This window comes from Jaculus jaculus, chromosome 1 (assembly GCF_020740685.1).
Source record: "Jaculus jaculus isolate mJacJac1 chromosome 1, mJacJac1.mat.Y.cur, whole genome shotgun sequence".
Taxonomy (NCBI): domain Eukaryota; kingdom Metazoa; phylum Chordata; class Mammalia; order Rodentia; family Dipodidae; genus Jaculus; species Jaculus jaculus.
Genome location: NC_059102.1, coordinates 112,352,884 through 112,370,168, shown reverse-complemented (window position 1 = coordinate 112,370,168; position 17,285 = coordinate 112,352,884). Strand labels below are relative to the sequence as shown.

General features: G+C 39.2%; 1 protein-coding gene across 1 annotated transcript in view; it reads left to right on the top strand.

Annotated features, from left to right (window-relative positions):
* The window catches only part of Grin3a (glutamate ionotropic receptor NMDA type subunit 3A), a 174,330-nt gene that overhangs the window by 108,532 nt on the left and 48,513 nt on the right, over positions 1-17,285 (top strand). The window contains exons 4-5 of the mRNA XM_004656974.3: positions 5,208-5,353; positions 9,898-10,013. Of these exons, the coding sequence (XP_004657031.2) occupies positions 5,208-5,353; positions 9,898-10,013 (262 nt within the window). The remainder of the gene's footprint in view (positions 1-5,207; positions 5,354-9,897; positions 10,014-17,285) is intronic.

Sequence of the window (17,285 nt, the reverse complement as noted above, 5' to 3'; positions counted from 1 at the left end):
AAGTTGGCTAAGATTCTGATTCTTTCTAAGAAGCCACTGAGATTTTAGAGTAGAATGGAGGGAAATAAAATATGACTCAAGGTGCTAGTTGGATTTCATACTGTCTATATCAGAAGCCAGCAAACATTTTCTAGTTAAGCCAAATAATAAATATTTTACACTTTATGGGTTGGGTGGTCTATTTCACACCCTCTCGGCTCTAAGGTTAGAATATAGTAGTAGCCAGAGAATGTCTGTAAATGAATGGGCAAGGCTATGATCCAATAAGATTTGATTCACAAAATCAGATGGCAGGCTTGATTTAGCCTGTGGGCCATAGTTTGCCAACTCCTGGTCTATACGTGAACTTGATGCAATAGCTCAAGTTATCAGAAAGCCTGGGCTAGCACTCATATAAACCAAACACGATGTTGAGGACTGTTGTTGACTAGAGGTTAGCTGACCTAACATAGTGGGCTTCACGCTAACAGTGAAGGGAGAGGAAGAAAACTGCTTCACTCTACATGGAGAAAGCACTTCCGTAGGAGAAAATAAGGATAAGATAGAAAGAAAGAATTGGAGCTAAGAGGCACTAAATTTGCATTAGGAAAACAATGAGAAAGGCTCAGGAACATGATTTGTTCAGGCTCACTGTCTGTATTGTACTATTCAGAGCATATGTAGAAACAACTAGACTCAACATTTGCCATTGTTTGCCAAGGACAACCCTCATGTGTTTATTGTGTCTGTGTAATTAGCAACAACAAGACATTGTGCTGAAAATGTGTCCTCATTTGCAATATGTGTTATGTGACCACAATTGTAATAACCTAAGTGACTTTAAAATTATAGAAGTTACTTTTCAAAACACTTGTACAATAGCACAAGTCTATAAATACAGGTCATTGTCCTCCATAAGGGAGAGTATGAGCACCAAGTCAGAGTCAGATTCAAATCCAACTTTATCCCTTTGTGCAGGTTTTTGACACTGTGATAAGTCTCCATGAATCTCAACTGCTCATATGTAAAACAGTAATAATAAATGTAGAAATCTTGTTAGATGTAAGTGAATTGGTATACAGTAAATATTACTGTTTTCTCATTATTATTATTTTATATAAATCGAATAGATTGGCTGAATGGAGACAGAAAGTTAACCTGCATGTTCAGAACATAAGCCTCATGAAGACAGAGTTCCTTGTCACTAGAGATATTCAAGCCGACTTAACAGTGATGTGAATAAAGCCAGGACATTAGCATTGAGTCAGAGCTTAGTGATGCAAGATCATGGGCTTCAACCTAACCTAAACCTAAGGCATAAGTATCTACACACCTGGATGCGGCATCATACCAGGTCCAGTGACTACCTTACATCTCTGATTGACATACCAATCTAATGTAGGTATTAATGTAAGCTTTAGATGAGCACAGTCTTTCTTGGAATTGTTTTGGTCTGAAGCATTATCTCTACCTTGGGCATAGAAGCTTTTATCCTGCATGTGCTGGTCTTTGGCACTTGTTCACTGATTTCTGGTAAATGGCTCTCTGATTCTGATTGTTCTCCATGTACTCCAGATAGAGTTCAGTATTCCATTAATACTGAGCAATTCACATACAAATAGATAGCTTAACCTTTGCTACTTCCCCAAGGCCTGAAGAGGTTGATACAAATATAAGCAGGGGGGGGGGGGAAAGCTGGTAAAGTACATAGCTGAAACTTTAAAAGAAATGCTTCTGTCTCTGGTTCTTCCTGGTGATGGCTGTCATGCACCTCAGATGCTTTTACTCTTTGTACACTTTTATCTTCTGCCTTGACACAGCTTTTCTGACATCCCTGGTTGTTTAAATTACACACAGCGTGGACTATTTTGGCCCACTGGTTTTTATCAATCGCTTCTTAGATTCTATTTCTGATTCTATTATCCTGCAACTGCTGAGTAGCCCATTGTAATTTTTCCATTAGAATGTCAGACATAGAAGAAAAAAAAGAATATCGTGATATGAAGGAATGAAAACAACAATTAAAGGAAAATAATTCTTTTGTTTGTATATGTGTGAGTGAGTGGTGTGTGTGTGTAGTGTTTGCAAGTGAATGTGCCCTTGAGGTGCTCCATGTAATTACTTGTGGTGACTGGAGTAGACCGTCTGATGTTCTGCTCAGTCGCTCTTCCATCTGGCTTTGTTTTTGAGCTAGAGTCTCTTGCTACTGCCTTTACTTTTTCCAAAGCTTGCAGGGCTCTGTAGCTTCACTGGTTCTGCTCCACTGCAGGACTGAAGTTACCAGTACATGAGGTCACACCCCGCTGTCTTACTTGGAATCTAGAGGGTTGACCTGTAGTAATCTCAGACCCCTTGGGGCCCTTTTTCACAAGATGTGCACCTTACCCTTAACCCTAACTGTAGTTCTCCAGACCCAGTAAATATTTAATTTTGAAAGGAAAAGGCAGGCAGCATGAGATATGCTAAAAGAATGGCATCTGTAATGCATCCAACAAAGGGAATCTCAGGTAACTAGATAACTCCCCTGCTGTCCTGCACCTTCCAAGCATCCTCACTGTGCCAAGCACTGTTTTTGCATGATGGTGCTGCTTGTAATGATGATGATATCAGGTGCCATTTGTTGAAGGTTTGTGACAACATGGATGAGAAAGGCAAGGGCCTTGTTCTGATAAAAGTGTATATGTAGCAGGAAAAGCAAATGAAACCAATAATTCCAAATGCTATCAACTTTTGGCATAACTAGAGGGTGTTACTGGTAGCCTCAGCTAGTCTAAGGGTCACTGAAGGCTTCCTTGAGAAAATGATAGGCAAGGGAGAAGTGAGGATTAGGAATGAGCTCCTCCCAGGCAAAGTGAAAATAGTATGCATTAGTTCTGATCAAGCATAAAGTATTTTATATATTAAAGTATTATATATTAAATATATTATGGTATATATTAAAATATATGTTAAAGAGAAATTTGAAATTGAAGAAAACTGGCTAAAGATTAGAGGACATTAGTGGGAAGATGAGTCTAGGGAGAAGGCAGGAGCAAAAAAGCATGCTCAACCATAAATACCATGTCAACAGTAACCTTTACCGTACACCTGGGGAGCCATTGATGAGGGTTAAAGGAATGAGTGGTGTAATCAGACCTGATGCCTATCATGACTGTGAGTGGGTTGAAGAGGAAGAAAACGAATGTATGAGGAAAGTGCACATGACATCTTGAACTGGAGAAGTAGAAGTGTTTATAATACACCCATAAATAGAGTGGAGGCCCTGTCCGACTAACAGCCTGTTTCCCCTGGTGTCTGGTGTGGCTAGTATTGCTGGTTGCAAGCAACAACATCATAACTGTACCTCAGCAACCATCTTGGATGACACTAAATCAGATGCAGATTCTACTGTTGCCAGAACAGGCAAAGTGGCACCCGTATTTCCATGGGCTAGTCCCTAGCTAACTACCCACCAGAAAAAAAAGGCCACTTTGCTCCTAATACATATCAATAGTCTAGACACTAATCAAGTAATTATACATTAAATTTTAAGTCACAACTGTGAGGACATATGAAAGAAGGCTCTATGGGCCCTGTGGTACAATGGTTGGCCCTCTGGATGCTGAAAGAAAGATCTGTCCAAAACAATAAGTGATGGAAGTGCTGACTGAACTGAGAGTGGGAGAATGAATACAAGTTATGTGAGGGAAGGAAAGGAGGAAGTCATGAAATGAATTAATTGGACAGATAGCTATAGTCTCTGTGGGTGCCAATGTTGTGATGTGAAACTGATAGACTAGTGAAGGAGGCTTGATCTGCAGATTAAGGAAAGAGATCTTGCTCATTGAGAATTGTTAAAATTTCATCACTAACTATTTTTTTCTCAAATTATAAAATAAAGAAAATAACATTACTTTGGGTAAATAACAAATATTCTTCCATTAAGTTTCTTTATCTGTGAATGGAAGATAACAGAAATAGCTCATTCACAGGTTTTTTTGGGGAGGATCAAAGGAAATAATGTGTAGAAATGAGAAAGATTGCTTAAGCAAATACCTAGACCATGTATTTTGTATGTAAAGATGTTGCAACTGCTTAGATAAATAAGCAGTTGATTATTTTTGTTGTTATTACTCTTTATAGGAGCCCAAGACTAGATAAGACCAAATTTTCACACAGGTTATCTTGGTATAGGACTGTAAAATATGAATAGGCTCTAGACAGACCAACAGCTGATAAATGTGCTTTGCTCAAGCCATGGGGCAGCAATTGCTATTGTGAGGGTTTCCAGGAGGTTGATGGCTTGAGGAGAACATTCAGAACAGGCTGGTGGGCTGCTCATAATAAACACCTTCATTCCAGTTGTTTCCATGAGCTGATAGGCAGGATGATGTGGCAGATGAAAGCATCAGCTTTAAAATCAGCTGGACCTGGGTTTTAACCCAACTGCTACTAACTCCTGAGTGACTGTATGCCAGTTACTTCACTCCACTGAACTCCAGCTATTCACCAGTCATTTAAAGGAAGGAGTAGCAATATACAATCACAATGCCATCCTGAGGATTAAACAGAATAATACATGTGAAGTGCTAGACATGTTTGGCACATTATAAGCACTCAAGAAATGTTAACTGTTGTGACTGTTTATGCCTCATTAAGGTTACACTGGGGTAAAATGCTAGAATTTGTTCAGTGCATGGAATGATTACACTGACCACAAAGACATACCATACTGCCTATTCAACAGTGGGCTACTCAAAAAAATAATGTAAACAACCAGCTGCTCGGAGCTGCTAAATTGCAGTGATTACAGGTAGTTGTTTCTGTAGCTTCTGGACCTTTGAGAGCTGTGTGAAATAGGTTCTCAATAAGCTTTGAATAAATGAATGATACTTATGGGAGATGATAGAACAGATATATAGATATTAGATGTAGATATAATGCCTATTTAATATTGGTCATTGCCATATAAGGTTTTCCATTTATCACAGAAACACTTAAGTACATTTCACAAGCATAATTTATATATTGTAGGACAATAAGTATGTGCCATATAGTTATTTAAGTATTTTCAGATTTTACCTTTGTTCTAACCAATAAAGATTATAATCATAATCATGTATTTTAGTATTCAATTTTCAACATGTTGATTACAGTGCCTAAATAGTTCTACCATGTTCTCAATATAAAGCAAAATAAAAGTCAGAGAACTAATTTATATTAAAGCCACTTCATTTTTCCCCTCATAGCTTCATCATCCTTCTCAAGGCTTCCGCTTTGGAACTGTCCGGGAAAGCAGTGCTGAAGATTATGTGCGGCAAAGCTTCCCAGAGATGCATGAATACATGAGAAGGTACAACGTCCCAGCCACCCCTGATGGAGTGCAGCATCTGAAGTGAGTGTCAACCTCCTAGCTCCTAAAAGTTCCCACTGGAAGAGAAAGCATTTCATTTTGACCACTTTTTTGAATGACAGAAAAATGTCCCTAGTATATGTTCAGAAATACAGGATGAGCTCCAAGAGACAGCATGGGATGATGTGTGAGCATAAAATCATGTGACCTACGTTATTAGTTATCTACTTAGTCTCAAGTGGACAATACCTTCACTCAACCAGCCAGTGAATTCATTAGTGCAGCAGATGGGGAAGGAAGCAAATGCTGGCTTGAAATCATGTGAGGAAACAATGATACTGAGACGATCAAACACACAGGGATTGCAGCCAAAGGATGAAGTGTCCCGAAGCAGCCCTTCCCTTCACAGCAAATTCCCTAAGCCTGTGGAATGCCTCTTCTTGTGACATGGAGATGGGATTTATCTTAAGAGATTTCATGTAGGAATGAAATAAGAGAGAAGGCAGTGATTCCCATGCCTGCATCCTTCTCATCAGAATTTATGAGAAGCAATCAAAGACGAGCACATTTCCATGGCAGATTATCAGAGCCTGTAATTGAGTGGGGCCGAACGGAAAGGACAGTGCAGTGATGGGTCAGCTAGTCTTGCCTGCCTGCGAGAGGGGAACGAATGACCCCTGGTGAGCTCCTCTGCATGAGAGTAACCTATCCTCCCTCCTGCTTATGGCATCAGGATAATACCAGACATCCCAGCCCCTAATCCCTACATTCAGGAAACTGCTTGCTTCACAGTGAGCCGTTAAAACCTTCCCAGTGGATATCCAGTGCTGCCATCTAAACTTCTTTTCTAAGAAAGGGAAAAAAATTTTTTTAAATGTCACGGAACATAAGAGCTTTGTGTTTCTTAAGAGCTCTAGTAATGGTCCCCTTACACAATTTTATGGACTTTTAACGAGAGCCTAAAGAGGAAGTCATATGCTCTTAGATTTACAAAGTTATATATGATGTTTAAGTACTATGAAATGACACTTAATTTTGCAAAAAAAAAAAAAAAAAACACCAAAACATTAGAGTCTCTCTCCAACACAGACTTTAGAGATATCTTGCCTCCCAGACTCCCTTCAGTATTCTCTCCTTCAGGCAAACACATGGATGTGCAAGAGAGGATAAGATGTCATGATGATAGCAAAGGCTTCCAGCTAGATAGCTGTGGCTGATAAACTGGGCTGTGCAGGCCTTGTGACAGGATGCAATGAACCACTGCTGCCCTTCCCAGCAGTTCCACTCTACTCAGTGCTTTTATTAACTCTGGTGAAAAAGCCCTAATCTATTCCCAGTGTTGACTTCACCCTATCTTTGAGAGAGACAATCATTAGAAGAGCTGGCACAGGCCTGGAGAGATGGCTTAGCAGTTAAGGTGCTTGTCTACGAAGCCTAAGGACTTAGGTTCCAATCTATAAGACTCATGTAATCCAGATGCTTCTTGAGATCATTTGCAAAGACTAGAGGCCCTGTCGTGCCCATTCTTCCTCTATCTGCCTCTTTCTCTCTCTCATAAATAAATAAACTGTTTTAATTTTTTTTTAAAAATTATGTTATGAATGAGGTACATTTCCCACAGTGATACAGCTAGCATATGGTAGAGCCAGGACAAGAATCCAATCTCTGGAATCCAACCACCACTACAGGCTAATTTGGAAACCTTCACAAAAGAACAGGTCTTTGATATTCAAATAGTAACCTATGTTCCAATCAATCCTATTAAGATGCTTGTTTTCTTTAGGATGCTAGTATATTTCATTTGTTGAATGTGATATGCAGTTTCAAATGACTGCTCTGAAAAAGACTATGAATCTACTACAGGAGAAACAACTGGAGACTTTGCCAACTATACCAGTGATACACCCAGCCTAGAGCTACTTATGGCTAGATCATACCTGGCCACTTCCTCCCCAGTAACTCAGGTCCCATGGGAGACTGAGCTTCCTATGCCATAGAAGTTCATCAAATCAAAGTGCACTTTGTAGTCTAAAATCAACAGTAATGCAGTGGCTTGGGGCTTCTGGAATCACTGGTTTAAAATCTGGTTTGAGCTTCAATTTTCTCCTGTTGTTACCATAAACATTAGTAGAAATTAGTAGAAATATCAAAATATGGCAATTTTCTGCCATGTGGCTCTCCCAAGGGACATTCTGATACTGTGGCAATCAAACTTTTATTAAGGAAATACGGTTCAGCTGGATTTTGAGTTTATTGCTCAGATTCTATGATGGTGCCTTATCAACAACTCCCAGTCCTTTGTAAAACTTCTTCATGGAGTCAGAAGGTTCTTTCATTTTAGTTAAACATGTTGAAGTTGAGTTATTACAACTTACATCCAATACCCCTGGAAAAGGTGGGTGCGTTTTTGAACTGTCTATTTCACTTCCTGGAGGAATAGGAAAGGGAAACAGTAGTAATTGACACCAAAAAAGAGAAGTTAACTTATATCTTTTTTTTTAATTTTTTTTTTGTTCATTATTTATTTATTTATTTGAGAGCTACAGACACAGAGAGAAAGACACATAGAGGGAGAGAGAGAGAATGGGCGCGCCAGGGCTTCCAGCCTCTGCAAACGAACTCCAGACGCGTGCACCCCCTTGTGCATCTGGCTAACGTGGGACCTGGGGAACCGAGCCTCGAACCGGGGTCCTTAGGTTTCACAGGCAAGCGCTTAACCGCTAAGCCATCTCTCCAGCCCTTATATCTTTATGTGTAGACGAGACAAAGTCATGCATGCAAAGGTGTATTGCCTGCCTGAGGGTGAATCATACACGTGTCTGGGGATGTCTTTCAAATGTTTTATGAACCACAGCCATATTCTCCCCTGAGCATAGAGGCTGCTTTTCTGTACTGAAACTAAACAGCCCCCATCCTGGTTTTAAGAGAAAGACTGAAGCTGCATGAAAAGAGAAGAATTATTTTTGCAAAGCTGTTTGGACAACTCTGAGAGTAGAAAAGCTTTCCTTAATAAAAGTGAAACTAAAGCTGGGCGTGTAGTGCACACCTTTAATCCCGGCGCTGGGAAGGCAAAGATAGGAGGATCGCCGTGAGTTCAAGGCCACCCTGAGACTCTGTAGTGAATTCCGTCAGCCTGGGCTAGAGTTGGACCCTACCTCAAAAAAGAAAAAAAAAAAGTGAAACTATTTGAGGAAGGAGATACCTGGAGGAAAGAGGGAGGATATGAGCAAGCTGTTCTATATGCATTGAAATATCACAATCAATCTGGGAATGGTGGCTCATGTCTATAGACCCTCTACTCAGATGGAGGCAGGAAGATTGTACACTTGAAGCCACCTTGAATTACCTAATGAGGCCCTGTCAAAAGAAAAAGAAAATATCACAATATAGTCTATATAACTAATACAAACTTTTTAAAAGCCTCTTTTCACTGTGTTTTTCATTTCCTATACTTTACCAAAAAGAATTTGAGGTTGGTGAAAACAAAGATGTTACCTATAGAGCTCCTTTTATTTTTATTTATTTGTTTGAGAGAGAGAGATTGCAAATGAACTCCAGATGCATGCGCCACCTTGTGCATCTGACCTACATGTGTCCTGGGGAATCGAACCTGGTTCCTTAGGCTTTACAGGCAAGTGCCTTAACCACTAAGCCCTCCAACCTGATAGATCCTTTGAAAACCCCATTTTCCTGGAGGGACATAGCCCTACAAAGGACCATTTCTGCAATCATGTTCAAAAAAGGGAAGATTTCCATGAAGGACACCCAAAGCATCTCATGGCAACTTAAGTCCATTGCCAATTCACTAACACCAATATAGTAGGTATATTAAATTATTCTAAACTGTCTACTGCAGTGGAGAAAAACATGACTCTGGAGATAGGTTTTTTAAATCAGCCTATATGCTTCCCCTTCTCTTTATTGAATACTAGCCCATGAACTCAGAGACCAGAAATTCCTTCTCTCCAAAATGTTAAATCCCTTCCCAGTGTTTTCTTAATATCTACTCCTAAGTGTAAAATAATATGTGATGCCTGGAGAATATGTGGTGATCATGACAGAAGGAGATAAAACTTTCCACATATAATTCACAAGACTACCTACCTATCTCTTAACACTTACCTAGATGTATATTGTGACTCAAGTTATTTCAACTCTCTGAGCTTCATTTTCCTCATTTGCTTTGTCTCTTTCTTCATGAGTGATTAAAGTGTGTGTTCACTTAGACACTGAATACAGAGCCTACCATAGTTACTCTAGTAATATAAGGAGAATAAACCATCAATATTTCTTTCCTTTTCAGTTCAAAGTTTCTTCAGGCTTTGATATTGGACTTAGAAGTTATGAAACAGAGTGGCAGATAAATCCATGTAGAAAAGCATCTTTCTCTTATGGAATGCCTGTATTCTTGATTTCTACTCTACAAGTCAATGAGAGGCCAATAAAGTTGACTCAAAATCTAGCAATCACAAGCTTGTACTGTCCTTGGTATCCAAGCTTCTGTCACCTAAACAAAATCCAGCTCTCAGGCTTAGTACCTCCTGCCCATTAATGAATCATTTTCCTCCTTTTGGTCTTAAATATAGGAATGATCCAGAGAAGCTAGACGCCTTCATCATGGACAAAGCACTCTTGGATTATGAAGTGTCAATAGATGCTGACTGCAAGCTTCTGACTGTGGGGAAGCCATTTGCCATCGAAGGTATTAATCAGTCACTCCTGGTTCTCGTTTGCACAGGATGGACCCAATTTGCTAACCTAGCAAGTCACAAATGCCCAAGTCAGAGACTGAGAGTGATTTATCTTCCCTTGTTTTCATTTTCAACTCATAAGCACTTAACTATTAAGTTGCTGAAGTTTGGAGTTTATTTTTCAACAAGTCAACAAACATTTGTGAAATTGTTAGGACAAAAAAAAAAATGGTTTCCCAAATAATTTTGGTTCAGATATCAAGGAGTCAATTTTAATTTAATCTGGATATTTTTTATTTGTTTGTTTGTTTGCTAGAGATGAACGTAGGACTTAGGCAAGTGTGAAACAATTGAGTTACATCTTCAGTCCTTAGTCTATTTTTAAATGGAGAAATGCCATAATGAGTCTGATATGAAAACTAAAATGATTATATTACTCCTTAATATGTATTTTTGTATAGCCCAGATGAAGTCATTAATATGAAGGTCTATTTTCTGCTTGGTGATGGTTTTACTGGCATCTGGAGATATCTTTCTCTTTTAAGTTTTTGATGAGCCTTAGCCATATTCTCCTCTGAGTTTAGGCTTGAAATAATACCATGAGGTTTCCCAAGTCCTAGTAATAGAACTCTATATTTTCATAACTACTTACATAAGTATTCATATGTGACTAGGATTAAAATCTCATTTCTTGAATAAGTTATCCCAATGATTGTGAAAAAAGCTAATATTAAGACTTAGTCTTTTAAGGGTCCTAAACAAACCTTGTTTAGGATCTTAGTTTACCTTTTTTCCACTAGCAGCAATTTTTGCTTCCAACTAGATCAACACATCAATCAAACTAGAGGGTGAAAGGAGGATTGCTTTGTCAGTGTTTCCTCTCATTCCAAACAAGAGTTGATATATGGAGCTGATAGTCTGAGCCAGCAAGCTTCACATCTCCCAATTCCCAGTTTACCCTCCCTGACAGGACACGCTTGTTCTCAAGACAGCCATGCTCAGCAGTCACAAAGCATTGCTTGAAGCAGTCTCATGGGGGCACTCAAGTCCTATTTCCAGAAATCTATGCTTGCTATGTGTTAGCGAGGCTATCAAGACTATATTCATGCCAGCGTCCTAACCATAGCTGGACTTTACCTCCCCTAAATACATCAGCACATTTTTTTTACTTCAATTTTTTTGTTTTTTGATGAATGATAACATAACAGTTCATGATGTTTTCGTCAAGCCTTTTCCCAAGAGGCATCAGTCTCCTCTCCAGGTAAGATGACCCCCACTAACACCTAAGTGGAAATGGGACTAAAGATGAAAGATTGTTGGCAGTAGCATTATTATCTTAAGATTGCAGTATAGATGCACACACACACAGACACACACACACACACACATCAAGAGGGAGAGTGAGAAACTACAGCTTGGGTGTGTCTGTGTGTGTGTGTGTGTGTGTGTGTGTGTGTGTGTGTCTGTGTGTGTGTATGAACCATATATGTAGAGAGACAGTAAGGAGAAGAGAAAGTGCTAAAAACAACCCAATATACCATTTTAACATTTAACAATAGAAAACTACATTTTATGTGACATCTGAGGATATAGACAGAATCTTTCATTTTATTTGTGTATCCTTTATTCCATCAATAGCTGCTAACAAGGAATTATTTGTTGAGGACATATGAATAAAGGACCTTTGTCTCCAGGTAGTGACCTTATCTTGCAAAAAGCAGGGGTAAGATGGCTTGTCTGCCTCAGCTGGACCTCACTGCCAGATACCACACAAGTAACTCCCCACTGGCTTCCAGTTTACATTTCTATGTGTGCTCCTGGGGTGAAGATTCGTGCATTTTCTGTCATTCTACACACCATATTGTTACGACAGAGAATAAACACAGAGCAGCACATGAAAGAGCTCTCCCTACATGCAGTACAAATACTGTAGATCTGAGTAGAGAGGGCTTTGTCATTGTTGGTCTAGTTGCCGTATGATGGGATGTAAATCATGAAATTTAATTCAATACTGCCCCAGCCAAAAAGTCACAACTTAATTTTTTTTTTATTTTTTTAATTATTTATTTATTTATTTGAGAGCGACAGACACAGAGAGAAAGACAGATAGAGGGAAAGAGAGAGAATGGGCGCGCCAGGGCTTCCAGCCTCTGCAAACGAACTCCAGATGTGTGCGCCCCCTTGTGCATCTGGCTAACGTGGGACCTGGGGAACCGAGCCTCGAACCGGGGTCCTTAGGCTTCACAGGCAAGTGCTTAACCGCTAAGCCATCTCTCCAGCCCAAAGTCACAACTTAAAAACAAAATGTGTTATCCAGCTTTCCATCACTGTGATGAATTACCTCAAATATTCATTTTGTCTCACAGGTCCAGTAATTCATGTTCAAGGTCACTTGGTTCTGATGTTTCTGGGCCTGTGTTGAGGCAGAGCTTCATAGCCAAGAGCATGCAGTGGAGCAGAGCTGCTCACCTCCTAGGGGCCAGGAAGCAGACAGCAAGGGGGAAGATGATAGGTGCTAATCTCAAGAATTTCCCAAAATGATCCCATCATTTATTTGTTAATGATATTTTTAAATATTATGTTTTCCTTTAACAAATTTTAGAGTTTTGAACTTATTAAATTGTGACGTTTATTATTCAATTAAACGGCATACATATAAAAATCATCTACTTGCAAATAAATTAATAAAAATATTTTTAAAAAATCATCAAAGTAGGTCCATTTAGCTTTCAGGAATGTTGTAGATGCCTAGCTATATCCCTTTAGAGCATATAGTGAAATGCTAGGCACGTAACAACTGTGCAATAAATGATGTATTGCCAATTATAAAACTCATTAGTTTACATTTGAAAGACCTAGTTCATTCAGGAATGTAGTACATCAAATGTGTCCTGGTGGTTTGCACATACTTCCCCAGGTTGAAAGAATTTCACAAACTTAGGAGGGAGAACAGCCTATTGATCCCTTCCTGCTGAATATATAGTTGCTTGACACAATATTGATATTACATTAACTCAATGTGGCTACTGCTATTGTCTGAATGTCACACCCACCTAAAATTCATTTGTTGAAACCTAACTCCCAATGTGATGGAACTAAGAGGTGCTTAGATCATCAGGACTCTGCCCTTACAGAATGCAGTTAGTGCTCCTACAGTCTTAACAGATAGACCCATGGGAATACTTTCACCCACCCCACCACATAAGGACACAGCTAGGAGCCATCTATGAGCCAGAAAGCAGACCATCACCAGATGCTCAATCTGCTGATGCCTTGACCTTGGACTTTCCAGTCTTCAGGGTGATGAGAAATAAAAGTCTGTTATTTATAAGCCACCCATTCTTCAGAATTATGATGTAGTAACACAAACAGTCTAAGATCATTACTAAGTACTCCTTTCAACTTCACCCTTCTGCATTTATTCAGGCTTAAAAAGTAAAAGTAAGGCCAGTAAGAGAGTGGCTCCACTGTACAGTTGAAACCCTTTCATAAAAACAGAGCAGGGCTGATGAGATTACTCAGTGGTTAAAGATGATTTCTGTGCCAGTGTGCCCACAGGAGTTGGCATCCTCAGCACCCACATAAAGCCAGACAGACAGTGACTCAGTATGCCTGAATCAGTGGGAAGATGAGTTGGGAGAATTCTGTAGCTCCAGGGACAGCTAGTCTGCCCTTCCCAGTGGCAACCAAAAGAAACACTGCCTCAAACAAGGTGTAAGAAAGGAAGAAGAGGACCAAAACTTTGTCTTCTGACCTCCACACAAATACATTGGCACACACACATACATGTACAATAATGATAAACAGAGCAGAGCAAATCAACCAAATTAATATTAAAATTAAATTAAATTAATATTAAATTAAATACTGGACATCAGAAGTACAAAGGCCTATTGTGTTCTCAGGGGGCGGGGGAAGAGAAAGTACTGAGATAAATGAATACATTTCCCAAATACATTAATGCATTGGAGTTAAACAACAATAAAGTTCAAGTGGAGAGAAAGAGTAACGTAACTCTACAGTTATGATCTGTGACCTTTCAGCCAAAGACATATTCCTGTTTTTGAGTTGTTCTTTTGGTGGCTCTCCAATAATTATTGAGTATAGTGCTTGAAGCATTAGCTCTGGAATACAGGGGGCTAGAATAGAATAAAATAGAATTGCTGTCACTAACTGGAGCACATCTTAATCTGTTATTTGGTTTTTCATTTGCCATGATGAAGGTATGAACTACACATCTATGATAGAGTGGTAAACAGTAAGTAAAATAGTCCATGTAAAAGTATATTCTATGCCTGGTACATAGGAAGTGATCAATAAATTAGTACTATTCACTATGGCAAATTAATGAATGGAAAGGAATGCATGACAAGACTTTGTAGATCTCAACTTCCACTTTTCCCCAGTTGTAGTAATGGAAGGAAGAGAAACCCATCTCTAAAGACCTCTTTCCAACTGGGCCTATTACAGTTATGTTCTTAACCATTGTCTCATCTCAGAGTAACCTAATATGGATTTCCAAGGAAGGACTATACTACCAAATGAGTCTTTCTTTAAATTTTTGTTTATTTATTTATTTGTTTATTTATGTGTATAAGAGAGAGAGAGAGAGAGAGAGAGAGAGAGAGGAAGAATGGGCATGCCAGTGCCTCCTGCCACTACAAATGAACTCCAGACACATGCATCCAGCTATACATTGATGCTAGGGAATTGAACCCAGGCCATAAGGCTTCATATTTTTTTTTTTTGGGGGGGGGGGTTCAAGGTAGGGACTCACTCTAATCCAGGCTGACCTGGAACTCACTATGTATTCTCAGGGCGGCCTCGAACTCATGGCAATCCCCTACCTCTGCCTCCCAAGTGCTGGGATTAAAGGCATGCACCACCATGCCCGGCTGGAAACAATTTTTTTCCTATTCCTCCCTTTTATTCCACATGTGCAGTTTGTCTTATAATTAGTTAATAATTATTAATCCCAGAAATCATTAAAATATTCAACATATGTGTTAAAATAGAAAGTTTAAAAACATAGCAATTTATTTTTAGCTGCCAATTTCATATTAACCTAGACATGATGGAGTGCCATGATTTAATATTTATTATTTCCTGGGTGGTAATGTTTTTGTGTCTCTAACTTCAACATAGATTTTTCCCCCCTTAGGGAAGTTTATGTTTCTATTGTTAGTGTGTCATTATTCTATTCATAGAATACGTAGGCTTATCATAGGTATTACTTTCAAATCTTTCAAGTTTACTCATCATTATTTATTTTGGTCCCCTCTACTAAAAAGGTGACTATCAAAAATCAATCTAAGATACATCTCCCTTTCATGTAGTAGTAATCTTTCCCATAAAATTCACAAAATGTTTTCTGCCCCCTTTTTCTGTCCGATTGTGTCTTAGTTATTATATACTTTTATTGAACTTATGACTACCTATCCTTCTTCCAAGAACAGTCATGCAGCTCTCCACCATGCTACACAGTGGATGATGTATGCCATATTCCTACATGCCGCCAGAGCCTCTTACAGGTAGGCTCTGGGTCCAGCATAACTTAGACACCTCTAAGTACCTGGAAGTCTGCCCAGTGCCTAGTAAGCATTAAACATGTTTGTGGAGATGAATATATGTGAAATATTTATCAAATAAAACATGAAAATGATTCAGGTACTATTGCAATAAGGTGAGTTAGAATTAATAGCTCAAGAGGATTTTGGGAAGAAAAACCATTTAATTAGTGAAGGTCCTTTTGATGACTTTTCTGACAAATCCAATAACATTTAAGCTAAGGCTTTTCTTATAATCTTTACATCACTTTTGAATGGTTTATAAACAAAATCTGTACATAAACAATATTTATTTGTATCTGATTTTTAAAAAATGGACTGGAGAGATGGCTTGGTAGTTAAGGCACTTGCCTGTGAAGCCGCAGGACCCAAGTTCTACTCTCCAGATCCCACCTTATCCAGACATACAAAGGTGAGGCAAGCGCAAGATCACACATGCCTAGTAGGTGGTGTAAGCATCTGGAGTTTGATTTCAGTGGCTGGGGCCCTGGTGTTCCAATTCTCTCTGTCTCTCTCTTTCTTGTCTTGCTCCCTTGCTCTCTCTAAAATACTAAATAAATAAATAAATGGGGCCTGGAGAGATGGCTTAGCGGCAAAGGCACTTGCCTGAAACCAAAGGACCCCAGTTCAATTCCCCAGTACCCACATAAATCCAAATGCACAGGTGGCACATGCATCTGGAGTTCTTTGCAGTGGCTGGAGGTCCTGGTTCTCTCCCTCTCTCTCTCTCTCTCTCTCTCTCTCTCTCTCTCTCTCTCTTTCTCTTTTAAATAAGTTTAATTTAATTTAAAAGCGTGAACCTCAGAATGGTGGTACACTCCTCCAATCCCAGGTCTTGGATGGTGAAGGCAGGAAAATCAGATGTTCAAGGTCATCTCAGCTATATAGTGAGTTTGAGGCTACTCTGAACTACATGAGAATCTGTCTCAAAAAGAGAGAGAGAAAAAAAAAAGAGGAAGAAAAGGTAAAAATAAAAATTCTAGTTTTGATGGCTGGTTTTCAATGACTTCCCTGATTTGGGAGGGTAACATCCACATGGTCACAGAAGGAGAAGAAATGCGTCAAGTACTCCCTTGGCTAATTGTATTGGATATGATATGATGAAAAGAGGATTGATTTGAGAATCAAACAGACCTACCTTCTAACACTGGCTGTGCCAGCTACTAGCTATGTGATCTTGGCAGTTTTCTTATTCAGTCTTCAAGTCTCCTTAGGTAAGAGATGCTCACTGTAGAAGTCCATATTGGGGTCCATGTGTTTGCACACAGTGAGTCTCAGCATATTCTGATTTTTAACTATTGGAATCTCAGAATTACTTAAATGAATTGCATGCTAAAATCTAGCACACAGTCTTCATCTAATACATGCTTTACAAAATGGTACAAAGTATGTAAAATGAGAGCTGTACTTGAGAACAGTATAGTAAGTGCTCAGTAAATATTATAAGTTGGTATTATTGAAAACTACTGTTTCAGTGGGGGAAACATTCAGCAAACCTGACCCAAGCTAATAAGGTATCAATTCATTTCTACCACTTAGTTCCAAATCCTCCTCCACTACATTCCTGATGCCCCATTTCCTCACCCTCCTGGCACCTAACTCCCTTATAATAAAAAAGTTACTATGTAATGAACCACTTCATACTTTTCCCCACCAGCATTTACAGTCCACCACAACAGACACCAAATTGTGCCCACTTGTTGCAGTGCCTATTTA